Source organism: Salmo trutta, chromosome 20 (genome assembly GCF_901001165.1).
Source record: "Salmo trutta chromosome 20, fSalTru1.1, whole genome shotgun sequence".
Taxonomy (NCBI): Eukaryota; Metazoa; Chordata; class Actinopteri; order Salmoniformes; family Salmonidae; genus Salmo; species Salmo trutta.
In genome coordinates, this window is record NC_042976.1 from 8,660,445 (window position 1) to 8,673,652 (window position 13,208).

Sequence of the window (13,208 nt, forward strand, 5' to 3'; positions counted from 1 at the left end):
GTTAACCTGTTGTGGTATAGGGGGCAGTATTTTCACAGCCGGATAAAAAACGTACCCGATTTAATCTGGTTACTACTCCTGCCCAGAAACTAGAATATGCATATAATTAGTAGATTTGGATAGGAAACACTCTAAAGTTTCTAAAACTGAGTCTGCACAACACTGCCAGGTCTTGGGATCAAGGGAGACACTCAGGTTTTTTAATACTATATCTCTTGACATGTTGATGAAAATAATCATGGCCTCTAAACCTTCAAGCTGCATACTGGACCCTGTTCCAACTAAACTACTGAAAGAGCTGCTTCCTGTGCTTGGCACTCCTATGTTGAAAATAATAAACGGCTCTCTATCCACCAGATGTGTACCAAACTCACTAAAAGTGGCAGTAATAAAGCCTCTCCTGAAAAAGCCAAACTTTGACCCAGAAAATATAAAATAAATTACCTTTTAATGGCGTCAGACCGAGGCTCTGCATCTGTCCTCGTGCTCCGAGACCTTAGTGCTGCTTTTGATACCATCAATCACCACATTTTTTTGGAGAGATTGGAAACCCAAATTGGTCTACACGGACAAATTCTGGCCTGGTTTAGATCTTATCTGTCGGAAAGACATCAGTTTGTCTCTGTGGATGGTTTGTCCTCTGACAAATCAACTGTACATTTCGGTGTTCCACAAGGCTACGTTTTAGGACCACTATTGTTTTCACTATATATTTTACCTCTTGGTGATGTCATTCGGAAACAAAATGTTAACTTTCACTGCTATGCATACGACACACAGCTGTACAAATCGATGAAACATGGTGAAGCCCCAAAATTGCCCTCCCTGGAAGCCTGTGTTTCGGACATAAGGAAGTGGATGGCGGCAAGTGTTCTACTTTAAACTCGGACAAAACAGAGATGTTAGTTCTAGGTCCCAAGAAACAAAGATATTTTCTGTTGAATCTGACAATTAATCTTGATGGTTATTCAGTCGTCTCAAATAAAACTGTGAAGGACCTCAGCGTTACTCTGAATCCTGATATCTCTCTTGACAAACATATCAAGACTGTTCCAAGGACAGCTTTTTCTATCTACATAACATTGCAAAAATCCAAAACTTTCTGGCCAAAATGATGCTGAAAAATGTATCCATGCTTTTGTCACTTCTAGGTTAGACTACTGCAATGCTCTACTTTCCGGCTACCCGGATAAAGGACTAAATAAACTTCAGTTAGTGCTAAGCACGGCTGCTAGAATCTTGACTAGAACCAAAAAAATTTATCATATTACTCCAGTGCTAGCCTCTCTACACTGGCTTCCTGTTAAGGCTAGGGCTGATTTCAAGCTTTTAATACTAACCTACAAAGCATTACATGGGCTTGCTCCTACCTATCTTTCCGATTTGGTCCTGCCGTACATACCTACATGTACACTACGATCACAAGATGCAGACCTCCTTACTGTCCCTAGAATTTCATAGCAAACAGCTGGAGGCAGGGATTTCTCCTATAGAGCTCCATTTTTATGGAATGGTCTGCCTAGCTATGTGAGAGACGCAGACTCGGTCTCGACCTTTAAGTCTTTATTGAAGACTCATCTCTTCAGTAGGTCCTATGATTGAGTGTAGTCTGGCCCAGGGGTGTGAAGGTGAACGGAGCGACGAACCACCCTTGCTGTCTCTGCTTGGCCGGTTCCCCTCTCTCCACTGGGATTCTCTGCCTCTAACCCTATTACAGGGGCTGAGTCACTGGCTTACTGGTGCTCTTCCATGCCGTCCCTAGGAGGGGTGCGCCACTTGAGTGGGTTGAGTCACTGACGTGATCTTCCTGTCCGGGTTGGCACCTCTCCCTTGGGTGAGTGCCATGGGGGAGATCTTCGTAGGCTATACTCGGCCTTGTCACAGGATAGTAAGTTGGTGGTTGAAGATATCCCTCTAGCGGTGTGGGGGCTGTGCTTTGGCAAAGTGGGTGGGGTTATATCCAGCCTGTTTGGCCCAGTCCGGGGGTATCGTCGGATGGGGCCATAGTGTCTCCCGACCCCGCTTGTCTCAGCCTCCAGTATTTATGCTGCAATAGATTCACATAGTTTCCTCTGAACAGTTGATGTTGAGATGTATCTGTTACTTGAACTCTGTGAAGCATTTATTTGGGCTGCAATTTCTGAGGTTGGTTACTCTAATGGACTTATCCTCTGCAGCAAAGGTAACTCTGGGTCAAAAGAGACAGTTTCATCATAGCGCTTGACGGTTTTTGCGACTGCACTTGAAGAAATGTTCAAACTTCTTGACATTTTCCAGATTGACTGACCTTCATGTCTTAATGTAATGATGGACTGCCGTTTCTCTTTGCTTATTTGAGCTGTTCTTACCATAATATGGACTTGGTCTTTTACCAAAAAGGGCTTTCTTCTGTATACCACCCCTATCTTGTCACAACACAACTGATTGGCCCAAATGCATTAAAAAGGAAAGAAATTCCACAAATTAACGTTTAACCCACCTGTTAATTGAAATGGATTCCAGGTGACTACCTCATGAAGCTGGTTGAGAGAATGCCAAGAGTGTGCAAAGCTGTCATCAAGGCTACTTTGAAGAATCTCAAAAATATTTTGATTTGTTTAACACTGTTTTTGTTACTACATGATTTCATGTGTGTTATTTCATAGTTTTAATGTCTTCACTATTATTCTACAATGTAGAAAGTAGTAAAAATAAAGAAAAACCCTTGAATGAGTAGGTATGTCCAAACTTTTGGTAATCCAAACTATACTGTCAGCCAAACATCTGCATATTTCTCATCTTTTCATTCAAAATATTTCTTTAGAGCTGTGAGTTCTGGTTATAACACACGTAGGACTCATAGAGATGTAATAGAGGGCACAATTGCCAATAGATGGGGGGAGAGCCATCTATGGGCTTTGCCATCACAGAAGCCATCAATTGCAAAGATCAGAGGTGTGTGTGCCCTCTATGCATTTCTATGGACAGCAGCTGTCATAAGATTTCTCTAAAACAGTCTTTCTCTGCTCGCTCGAGAACTAAATGACGAAAAACAAGTCGAGATCGGTTTGTTTGACAAAGTAACCGTAGTAATATTACCCAATTTGAAAAAGTAACGCGTTAGTCATAAAAGTAATCTGATTACGTAATGCACGTGTCAAACTCGTTCCACAGAGGGCTGAGTGTCTGCGGGTTTTCGCTCCTCCCTTGTACTTGACTGATGAATTAAGGTCACTGATTAGTAAGAGACTCCCCTCACCTGGTTGTCTAGGTCTTAAACCAAAAGCCAGCAGATACTAGGCCCTCCATGGAATGAGTTTGACATCCCTGTCGTAACGCATTACCCCAAACACTGATACCTAGTGTGAACTACCCACCAGAACGACTGAATGAATATCCCCCGCCATTTAGCTGTTGTTAACAGAGCATTGATGGTTGAATTCATAAATGGTCCATACGTTCTCAATATAATTTACTGATATCAAATTAAAATCAAAATGTGTTTGGCATATGTACAGGATACAGTGGGGCGTATACGGGAATATTATTTAGCATTGTACCGTGTACTATTGCAGTAACAATTAGTATTATTTTGTTATGTAGAACAGGAGTACTTTGGCCATTTCTTAGTCACTCTTCCAACCTTTCAAAAGGATGCCCAATGTAATGTTTATCCGGATTCTGGATCAGTCAGGATTGGAGTAGCCTTTTACTATCTGTTTTCCTCTTTTGGGGTCGAGCTGATTCAGATCCAAGAACCGAGGATGATGCTTCTTTCTGCTCAGGGCTCAACCCCTATGTTTTCTTTCAAAGTGAAAAAAACAACAGAAGAAGTGGGGTTGCCCACAGTCTGCGAATTTCAGCTTTAAAGGGCTTCACCAGGGAAGGCATCTGATAAGACTCAGTTTGGTCGGGTGATTTTATGTCTCCAAACTCCTCGGACTTTCGAGTGCATAGCAGTGTTTGTCTTCCACTTGTTTTGCAATGCCTCAGCCAGAAATGTCAAGGCTCTCCAATAGCGAGCTGCCGTATTTGGGCCAGTGCAAAATACATAATCAGAATGGTTCTTAATTCAGGGACCAGACATATTGTGGAAGTAATTTAGTGCTAGTTAACCCAAGTGTTTGGGGTAAGCAGCCTGTGTTCGGGTGCGAACACTTATTGTAGTCGAGTCTTACCTGCCCTTGGTGTGCCCATTCCAACACTGGTCATCATCGGTGGCATTCCCTGCTGTCACCCTGTGTGGCTTGCAGATGTCCTCAGGCAGGTTGGACCAGAACTTCTTGAACAGCTTCAGTTTCTCCTTGATGTCAATCACCTGAGCATGTGAAAGAAGGAGAGGTAGGTAGATTTAACATCACATTGACTTGAGGATGAGATGCTATGTTCCACAAACTCATCAAGGAGGGGTACATCATATTGGGATAAAGACTGCAGTGTACACTTGACTCTTTATCATGCCATTGAACACATATATTGCAGCTAAAAGAATGGTAAAATTGTCAGTGTACATTCTGAGAGGATACATGTTTAAAAATGAATTTCACCCAGAGCTCGAGCATTTCACCTGTGCCCTATAAATAACTGATAAAGGCTAATGCTGAGAAAAGCTTAGTCCAGACCATAGATACAGAATATTGTATCTCTCTATGGTCCAGACCAGCACCCCACAGAGTCATCCTCAGACACATTTATATAACAACCACAACATGCTTAGTGACTTACACCATAAACTTTGAGGGTTCTTCTAAACCACTCAAGGCAAAAGAACAACAGGACCTCAGCCATTTCACCAGCTGTCATCATTGGCAGCTCTATGGTGAGAAATCTCGCTTCCAGGGCAAAAACCCTTTGCTATCCTGGAGCAGAAGTAAAGGACATTACAAGGCTGCTTCCTACCGTTCTACAAAAGATGCTAGGGCTGACGCTGTCGCAGTCCATGTGGAGTCAAACGGCATTAGGAGGACTAGCTCAGAACTGCTGAAAATGTATTTTAAAGAACTGATTCTAGCTCTGAAAGATTCCAAAAAGCGGCCAATTATTTCAGACCAGGTACCATCGCTGGGCCACGGCTGTGAAAGATTCAGCAGGCTACTGGCATTACACACCTGGCTAAAAGGCTACTGTAGCTCTGTTGGCATAACTTTTATAGATAACTTTGACACCTTTTGGAAACGGAGTCCATCCAAATCATCTTGGCTCATGGATCCTGTCCGTACATTTCAAGGCTGCGTTGAGACAATGACTTATCTGTGACCCAAGCCCTGCTCAGATAATCCCTACCATTGTGTCGCTGATTAGTCGTAGTGCTGCTGCAAATGTACATTGTCCCAGGGGTGTTGTCAGTCATATTGTAAGTAACCTAATGTATGTCCCTCTAACTCCCCTGAATGCTTATGTCAATCCTATAGCTATTGTCAGCAGTAATCAATCACCTACGAACCTGAGATATACTGTTAGCTTTGAGGTGGTTTGCCCTTGTAGGAAGTCCACTGTGTGCAGCTAACCCTGCACTATCAGCTCAAACATAAATATCACTGTCATGTCTACTTCTGATAAGCCTCCCAGTAAAGCAATAAAAACAATCAAGAATTGCAGAAAAGTGCTAAAAGTAGCCCACATTAACATATGTAGCCTTTAATTTACAATCTGCAGAAACTATGAGAATAGAAAGGTTCAGAACATTTGTGAAACAGCACAGTTAAAAATATATGGCAAATAGAAAATCAAAACTGGATGGTGTTCAGGGATAGATGGAAGGTTTTGAGTGGAGCTGAAGGGTGGGACTAAAAACAACAAGATAACTAATGTAAAATATACTGTGTCTGTAAAATTTATATAGGTTCAGAATTTATGTGAAACAGCACAGTAAAGAATATATGGCAAATAGAAATCAAAACTGGATGGTCTTCAGAGATGGGATTAAAAACAAACAAAAGATAACTATTGTGAAATGCACTCCATAAAATGTATATAGTATGTATAAGGCGGAAGTAGACGCCTAAGTGTTGTTGTCTATTAGGTTACTCCAATTAAGGGAGTTAGGGGGGAAATAAAAGGAAAATATATATGTTTTAAAAATATATATATGGGGGTTGGAAATGATGCAGACAATTACATTGATGGAAGCTAATCTATCCACAATATTAAAGCTGATCTACCCACAAAAAAAACACAAAAACATATGTAGCCTAAAAAACAAGGTCCATGAAATCAATAACTTGCTAGATAACATCATTCATCACAAAGCCCACTGATACTGCCAACTACTTGAATGATTTTTTTTTCCTTGGCAAGATTAGCAAATGTAGGCATGACAACAACAAATTCTGAACCTACACATCCATGCATAACTGACCAAATTATGAAAGACAAACATTGTAATTTTGAATTCCGTAAAGTGAGTGTGGAAGAGGTGAACAAATTACTGTTGTCTATTAACAATGACAAGCCACCTGGGTCTGACAACTTGGATGAAAAATTACTGAGGATAATAGGGACGATATTGCCACTCCCATTTGCCATCTCTTCAATCTAAGCCTACAGGAAATACTATGCCCTCAGGCCTGGAGGGAAGCAAAAGTCATTCCGCTACCCAAGAACAGCAAAGCACTTTTTACTGCCTCAAACAGCTGACCAATCAGCCCGTTACCAACCCTTAGTAAACTTTTGTGTTTGACCAGATACAATGCTATTTCACAGTAAACCAATTAACAAAAGATTTTCAGCATGCTTATAGGGAAGGGCATTTAACATCTAACCACTTACACAAATGGCTGATGATTGCCAGAGGTAAATTGATAATAAAATGATTGTGCGAGCTGTTTTGTTAGAGTTCAGTGCAGCTTTTGACATTATTGATCATAATCTGCTGCTAGAAAAACATATGTGTTATGGCTTTACATCCCCTACTCTACTGTGGACCAAGAGTTACCTGTCTAACAGAACACAGAGTGTGTTCTTTAATGGAAGCCTCTCCAACATTGTCCAGGTAGGGTCAGGCATTCCCCAGGGTGGCTGTCTAGGCCCCTTACTTTTTTTAAATCTTTACTAATGACCTACCACTGTCTCGGAGTAGAGCCTGTGTGTCTATGTAGACTCACCGCTGTACACGTCAGCTACCACAGCAAGTGAAATCCCTGCAGTCAGTTTCAGAATGGGTGGCAAGAAATAAGTTAGTCCTAAATATTTCTAAAACTAAAAGCATTGTATTTGGGACAAATCATTCACTAAACCCGAATTATGTGGAAATTTAACAAGTTGAGGAGACTAAACTGCTTGGTGTAACCATGAATTGTAAACTGTCATGGTCAAAACATACTGATGCAAAGGTAGCTAAGATGGGGAGAGGTCTGTCTGTGATAAAGCGCTGCTACAGCATGCCTTCTTGACATTGCTATCAAACAACAAGTCCTACAGGCCCTAGTTTTGTGGCACCTGGACTACTGTCCAGGTGCCACAAAGAGGGACATACGCAAATTACAATTGGCCCAGAACAGAGCAGCACAATTGGCCCTTAAATGTACACGGAGATCCAACATGAATAATATGCATGTCAATCTCCCCTGGCTCACTTTATCACATTATTTGTGAGAGGTATTGACGTATTGAATGCACCGAGCTGTCTGTTTAGGCGACTAGCACACAGCTCAGACACCCATGCATACCTCCACAAGACATGCCACCAAGGCCAAAACACAGTACTACATAGAGCCATGACAACATTAAACATTATTCCACATCACATAACTCAGGAAGGCAGTAAAGTCAGATAATTAAAAAAAATAAAACTACACCTTATGGAACAGCATGGACTGTGAAGAGACATACAGGCACAGACCCATGCGCGCACACACACGCTAACACACGCACTCTATACATACGCACATTTGGATTTTGTATTGTAAATATGTTGCAGTAATGTGTAGGGAAGTGTAATGTTTTAACTCCGAAGTAAATTGCCTTAAAATTGCTGGACCCCAGGAAGAGTAGCTGCTGCCTTTGCAGAAACTAATGGGGATCCATAATAAACCCCAGGAAGAGTTGCTCCTGCCTTGGCAGGAACTAACAGGGATCTATAATAAATAGAAATAGCTGGATGTTGTATTAAAATGTTTGGATTTACGTGTTTCACAAAAGCTGAAGGGAAAACTGATAACATCAGGGTGTTCCCATTACCTGTCACGCTGTAGGTTAAATTGTAGTGAACCTGTAGTTACATTTTACATTTTAGTCATTTAGCAGACGCTCTTAACCAGAGGGACTTACAGTAGTGAATGCATACATTTCGTACCATTTCATACATTTGTTTTATTTCCCCCGTACTGGCCCCTCGTGGGAATCGAACCCACAACCCTGGCATTGCAAACACCATGCTCTACCAACTGAGCGGCTCAGTTGGTAGAGCATGGTGTTTGCAATAGTTGAACATGAAAGGTGCAGTACTTACAGTGGGGTCGCCGCCACTGCTTTTGAGGTGTTCATGCTGTCACACGGATGCCAAAGCACTTTAGCAGCTCTGATACTGCTGCCCAGAGGGGTCAGGACTCCACTCAGAGGACTAACATCACTAGCCATATTTAATTAACTAAACCACACAACTGACTGCACCAGGATACCACGCTTCGGGGATACACTGGATGTGTCCCAAATCGTACCCTATTGCCTATATAGTGCACTACTTTTGACCAGACAGTAATTCACACCATAGTGATTAGGTTATAATTTTTTTGTACAATACATCCTCATAAACACCAAGCAACATACTAATATATGTACAAAGTTGTCATCAAGTCAAAGGGTGGCTATTTGAAGAATCTCAAATATAAAATATATTTTGATTTGTTTAACACTTTTTTGGTTACTACATGATTCCCCATATGTGTTATTTCATAGTTTATGTCTTCACTATTATTCTACAATGTAGAAAATAGTAAAAATAAAGAAAAACCCTTGAATGAGTAGGTGTTCTAAAACTTTGAATGTTTATATATCTGCGTCATATAGCTATATGAGTTACCACGGAGAGGTAAACATCGATCTCATGTGATCCCAATTGAAACAAAAACAGAGATTACATTGACACAGTACTGACACCTCCCCCATATTGAGTGGACCACGATTCCCTTCTGACAGAACTGAACGTACTGTACTGTGCATCTAAAGAACTACTGGGAGGCTGTCTTGGTGAGGGGCTGTGTTGGTGAGGGCCTGTGTGGCGAGGGGCTGTGTTGGTGAGGGCCTGTGTGGTGAGGGCCTGTGTGGCGAGGGGCTGTCTTGGTGAGGGGCTGTGTTGGCGAGGGCCTGTGTGGCGAGGGGCTGTCTTGGTGAGGGGCTGTGTTGGTGAGGGCCTGTGTGGCGAGGGGCTGTGTTGGCGAGGGGCTGTGTTGGTGAGGGCCTGTGTGGCGAGGGGCTGTCTTGGTGAGGGGCTGTGTTGGCGAGGGGCTGTGTTGGCGAGGGGCTGTGTTGACGAGGGGCTGTCTTGGTGAGGGCCTGTGTGGCGAGGGGCTGTGTTGGTGAGGGCCTGTGTGGCGAGGGGCTGTGTTGGCGAGGGGCTGTGTTGGTGAGGGCCTGTGTTGGCGAGGGGCTGTCTTGGTGAGGGCCTGTGTGGCGAGGGGCTGTCTTGGCGAGGGGGCTGTGTTGGCGACGGCCTCTCTTGGCGACGGCCTGTGTGGCGAGGGGGCTGTGTTGGCGAGGGGGCTGTGTGGGTTGATGGATGGTGGAAACAGGAAATAAAAGATTAAATTTGTCTAGTCTGCAATACAGAGCTTTGACAATAAATGAGGGCTTTAGCTTTATGTTCTGTAAAACAAAAGCAATTAATGTGTTTAATGGGAGTTTAATGGCATAGACATGAAAATATGAAAAGGCTCCAGATTTAACTGGCTTTTAGAGTAGTTAGATATTCACATTGATTTAGGGGGTGATATAGTCACAAAATTCAGTTTCATAACAAAATAACTGAATATATGAAATATGTATTTATTTTATAGAGATGTAAAGAGATCGCAATGTCGTATCTGTCCCATTATAGCGTCAGAGCATACGGGCAGTGCCATTGAGGCCATCTCCATTTTGAAGTAGTCCATGTTCTTCTTCTATTACTACTTGGAGTTGGTAAACAAACTGTAAGGGTGTGAAGTATATTGCCATCTAGAGAGTGTTGTTGGAACAGGTATAAAGCCATAGTTGGCTATTTACTACCACCTGCAGTTATGGAATGTTTGCTCAGGAGTATAATTCATCCTTCCTTAAACCATAGGAAGTCCCACCCAGTTGACTACTTCAAAATGGTAAAACTGGCTTTTGGGCACTAGAGTACTCTATGCATCTCTCTGATTTATTGATCGCCCTCGTTCTATGAACAGTTAAATATATAACTGATATTCCTACAGAGTGAATAAAGGCCATCTCCAGAGAGAGAGAATTTGCTTTTCTACCATCTAAATGGAATTCGACTTTTCTTTTCTACCTCACCTTCAAATATTTCAGCACACCCAAGGAGTGAGAATAAATACAGAGGAGAAGAGAGAGTGTGCTTTTTCACAAGTAGACCAGATGCAATTTACTTCTATAAACTGTTTTTGGCTATCTGAGTCAGTCTCCATCTTTATTCTGCATTCCCTATGAATAAATAAAATGGTATGAGGACTGCATCAATAAGCTGATACTGGCAGGCTGGCGATATGACCACTAGATGGCAGTCCATCTCTGATAAATTGAAAGAGTGTGTGTGGCAGGGTTTCCCAAACTCGGTCCTCGGGACCCCAAGGGGTGCACGTTTTGGTTTTTACCCTAACACTACACAGCTGATTTAAATAATCAACTAGTCATCAAGCTTAATGCAGACAGTATTAAGTAAAAACCAAAATGTGCACCCCTTGTGTCCCGAGGACTGAGTTTGGGAAATACTGCAGTACTGTATGTACATTCTACTGGTGAGTGTGAGTGTAAGAGAGTGAGACAGAGAGAAAGACTGCATATTCAACCATCTAAACCTAACATACTGTACCAGACATTATATATTAATGTATACACACATGCACGCACATAAACACATGTACGAGCACACACACAAACAAATAGTCAATTAAAAAAAGTATAGATTATGCAAATGGTATTCATAGTTAATACTCATGCAGAAAAAGAAACAAGGCCACACTTTAAACTGTTCTGCCTCTTGCCCTGTTAATATGCCATGGGAATTGGAGTATCTGGACCAGCAAGTGATAATACAAATTGGTTAATATGCTTTAAATATCTTCATGCATTTAAGGTAAAATGCAGAGATACATAAAGATCCTCAGAATGTAAAGAAGAGCACATCATCTCAGCTCTCCATAGTGCCACAAACACTGGGGATCCTCAGAATGTAAAGTAGAGCACATCATCTCAGCTCCCCATAGTGCCACAAACACTGGGGAGGAAGTTTGTATTCTCTAGTGTATGCATAGAAAGTGGAGGATGAGAAGCACTGACTGACAGGTACAGTATGTGCAGGTTGTCAATGAGGGAATATTGAGAAGAGATAAATAGAGAGAGAGAGAGACTGTGATCGAGAGAGAGAGAGGGAGAGAGACTGTGATCGAGAGAGAGACTGTGATCGAGAGAGCGAGAGAGAGAGAGAGAGAGAGACTGTGATCGAGAGAGAGAGAGAGAGAGAGACTGTGATAGAGAGAGAGAGAGAGAGAAAGAGAGAGAGAGAGAGAGAGAGAGAGAGAGAGAGAGAGACTGTGATCGAGAGAAAGACAGAGAGAACTAAGATTATGTTCACAATAGCAGATATTCCCATTCAAATCAAAAACGTACAAACTAACATGGCAAACATCCTAGAAGCATCAGGTTGTTGAAATAGATGAAAATACCCCTCGGGAAATTAACACTTTCTGTCTTCTCTAACATCCACCACCGACAAATGTGAAGTGTGATTATTAAACATGGTCCTCTGATTAGGATTGAGAAGTGTTCACCATGAAGACAGACGTATGTTTATCTACTCATTTCCTTTCATTTGCCACTTTTATGAACACAATTACATGTTGCACTACAAAAACCAGAAAATGTGCCATTATATATGAGCTGGGCGTTAAATGGATAGCTGGCAGCATTCCCTGTCGAGGAAATAAATACAGTGCAAATCGCAGGTTGACTTTTATCGTCATGAAACTTAATCTGGAGGCAGAGCTGACTGATTTCCACTTGATGGGCCGGCTGCAAACTCAAAATTGGCTAAACTGTAAAAATTCAATATATATTTCGTTTTTTAGCTTTTTGGTCTTAATTTAAGGTTAGGCTTAGGCATTAGGGTTAGCAGTGTGGTTAAGGTTAGGGTTAAGGTTAGGGTTAAAATCAGATTTTATGGCTTTGTGGCTGTGCTAGCTAGAGACCACTCTGCAGAGCTGCCTCCAAAACAACATTCATGATGAAAAACGCTGACCTGCATACAAATCACTGTAGACTTAATTTGCCAGCCTACAGTCTGACTTATGGTGGTAATAATGTCCAGGATATCTGATAAAGAATATATCATAACAGTCATCAAGAGAGTACTGTTACAGTTCAGAGTTTCTGTATTTTACTAGCTAATCTCATTGTGCGGTCTTTTCAGGTAAAACAACTAAAACAGGACTACCCTATCAAAGAGCCTGGGCTTGTCTCTCTGCTTCTGAACTAATATGTACATTCTGTTTAATGCATCATGCCATCTATAATCCATCGCTCTTCAAAGCACAGAGCGGTCCTTTAAGCCAATGACAGAATATTTAGAATACCTCCAGAAGACGCATGCCTGCTGATTGCATCGACATGCAGGGATGGCCACAGAACCTGACAAACAGGGCAAAACTCAATTGGGAAAAGTGAAAGTGTTTCAGGATTGCTGGGTATCGAGGCTTTCTGAATTTCAAACGACATTTCAGGTATCACTTGTTTGTATTCATATAGTGAAATGCATACCGTTGCCACCAAGCTTTTCACATAAAGGTCATGGAAAAAAAGAAAAGTGTTACGGTTTGGACAGAATAATGTGTGAAAACATTGAAGATGAAACATGAAATTAAACAGAGAAGATCAAATGCTGCAGCAGTCCAGCCTTGTCTGCTGCCTACTCTCTCTCCCTGTCCTGAGTCATACATCTTTCTCTCTCTACAATTCTCTCTTCCACTCCCTCTCCCTGCAGCTGTCTGCAGGCAGATTACCAGTGGGAAACCAGCAGGTCTAACTAATGGATG

General features: G+C 41.9%; 1 protein-coding gene across 2 annotated transcripts in view; it reads right to left on the reverse strand.

The window, feature by feature from the left end:
* LOC115155513 (glypican-6) overlaps positions 1–13,208 on the reverse strand; it is a 154,892-nt gene that overhangs the window by 9,161 nt on the left and 132,523 nt on the right. For both annotated transcript variants that reach the window (XM_029702179.1, XM_029702181.1), the window contains one exon: positions 4,158–4,297. In XM_029702179.1, coding sequence (XP_029558039.1) covers positions 4,158–4,297 — 140 coding nt within the window. The remainder of the gene's footprint in view (positions 1–4,157; positions 4,298–13,208) is intronic.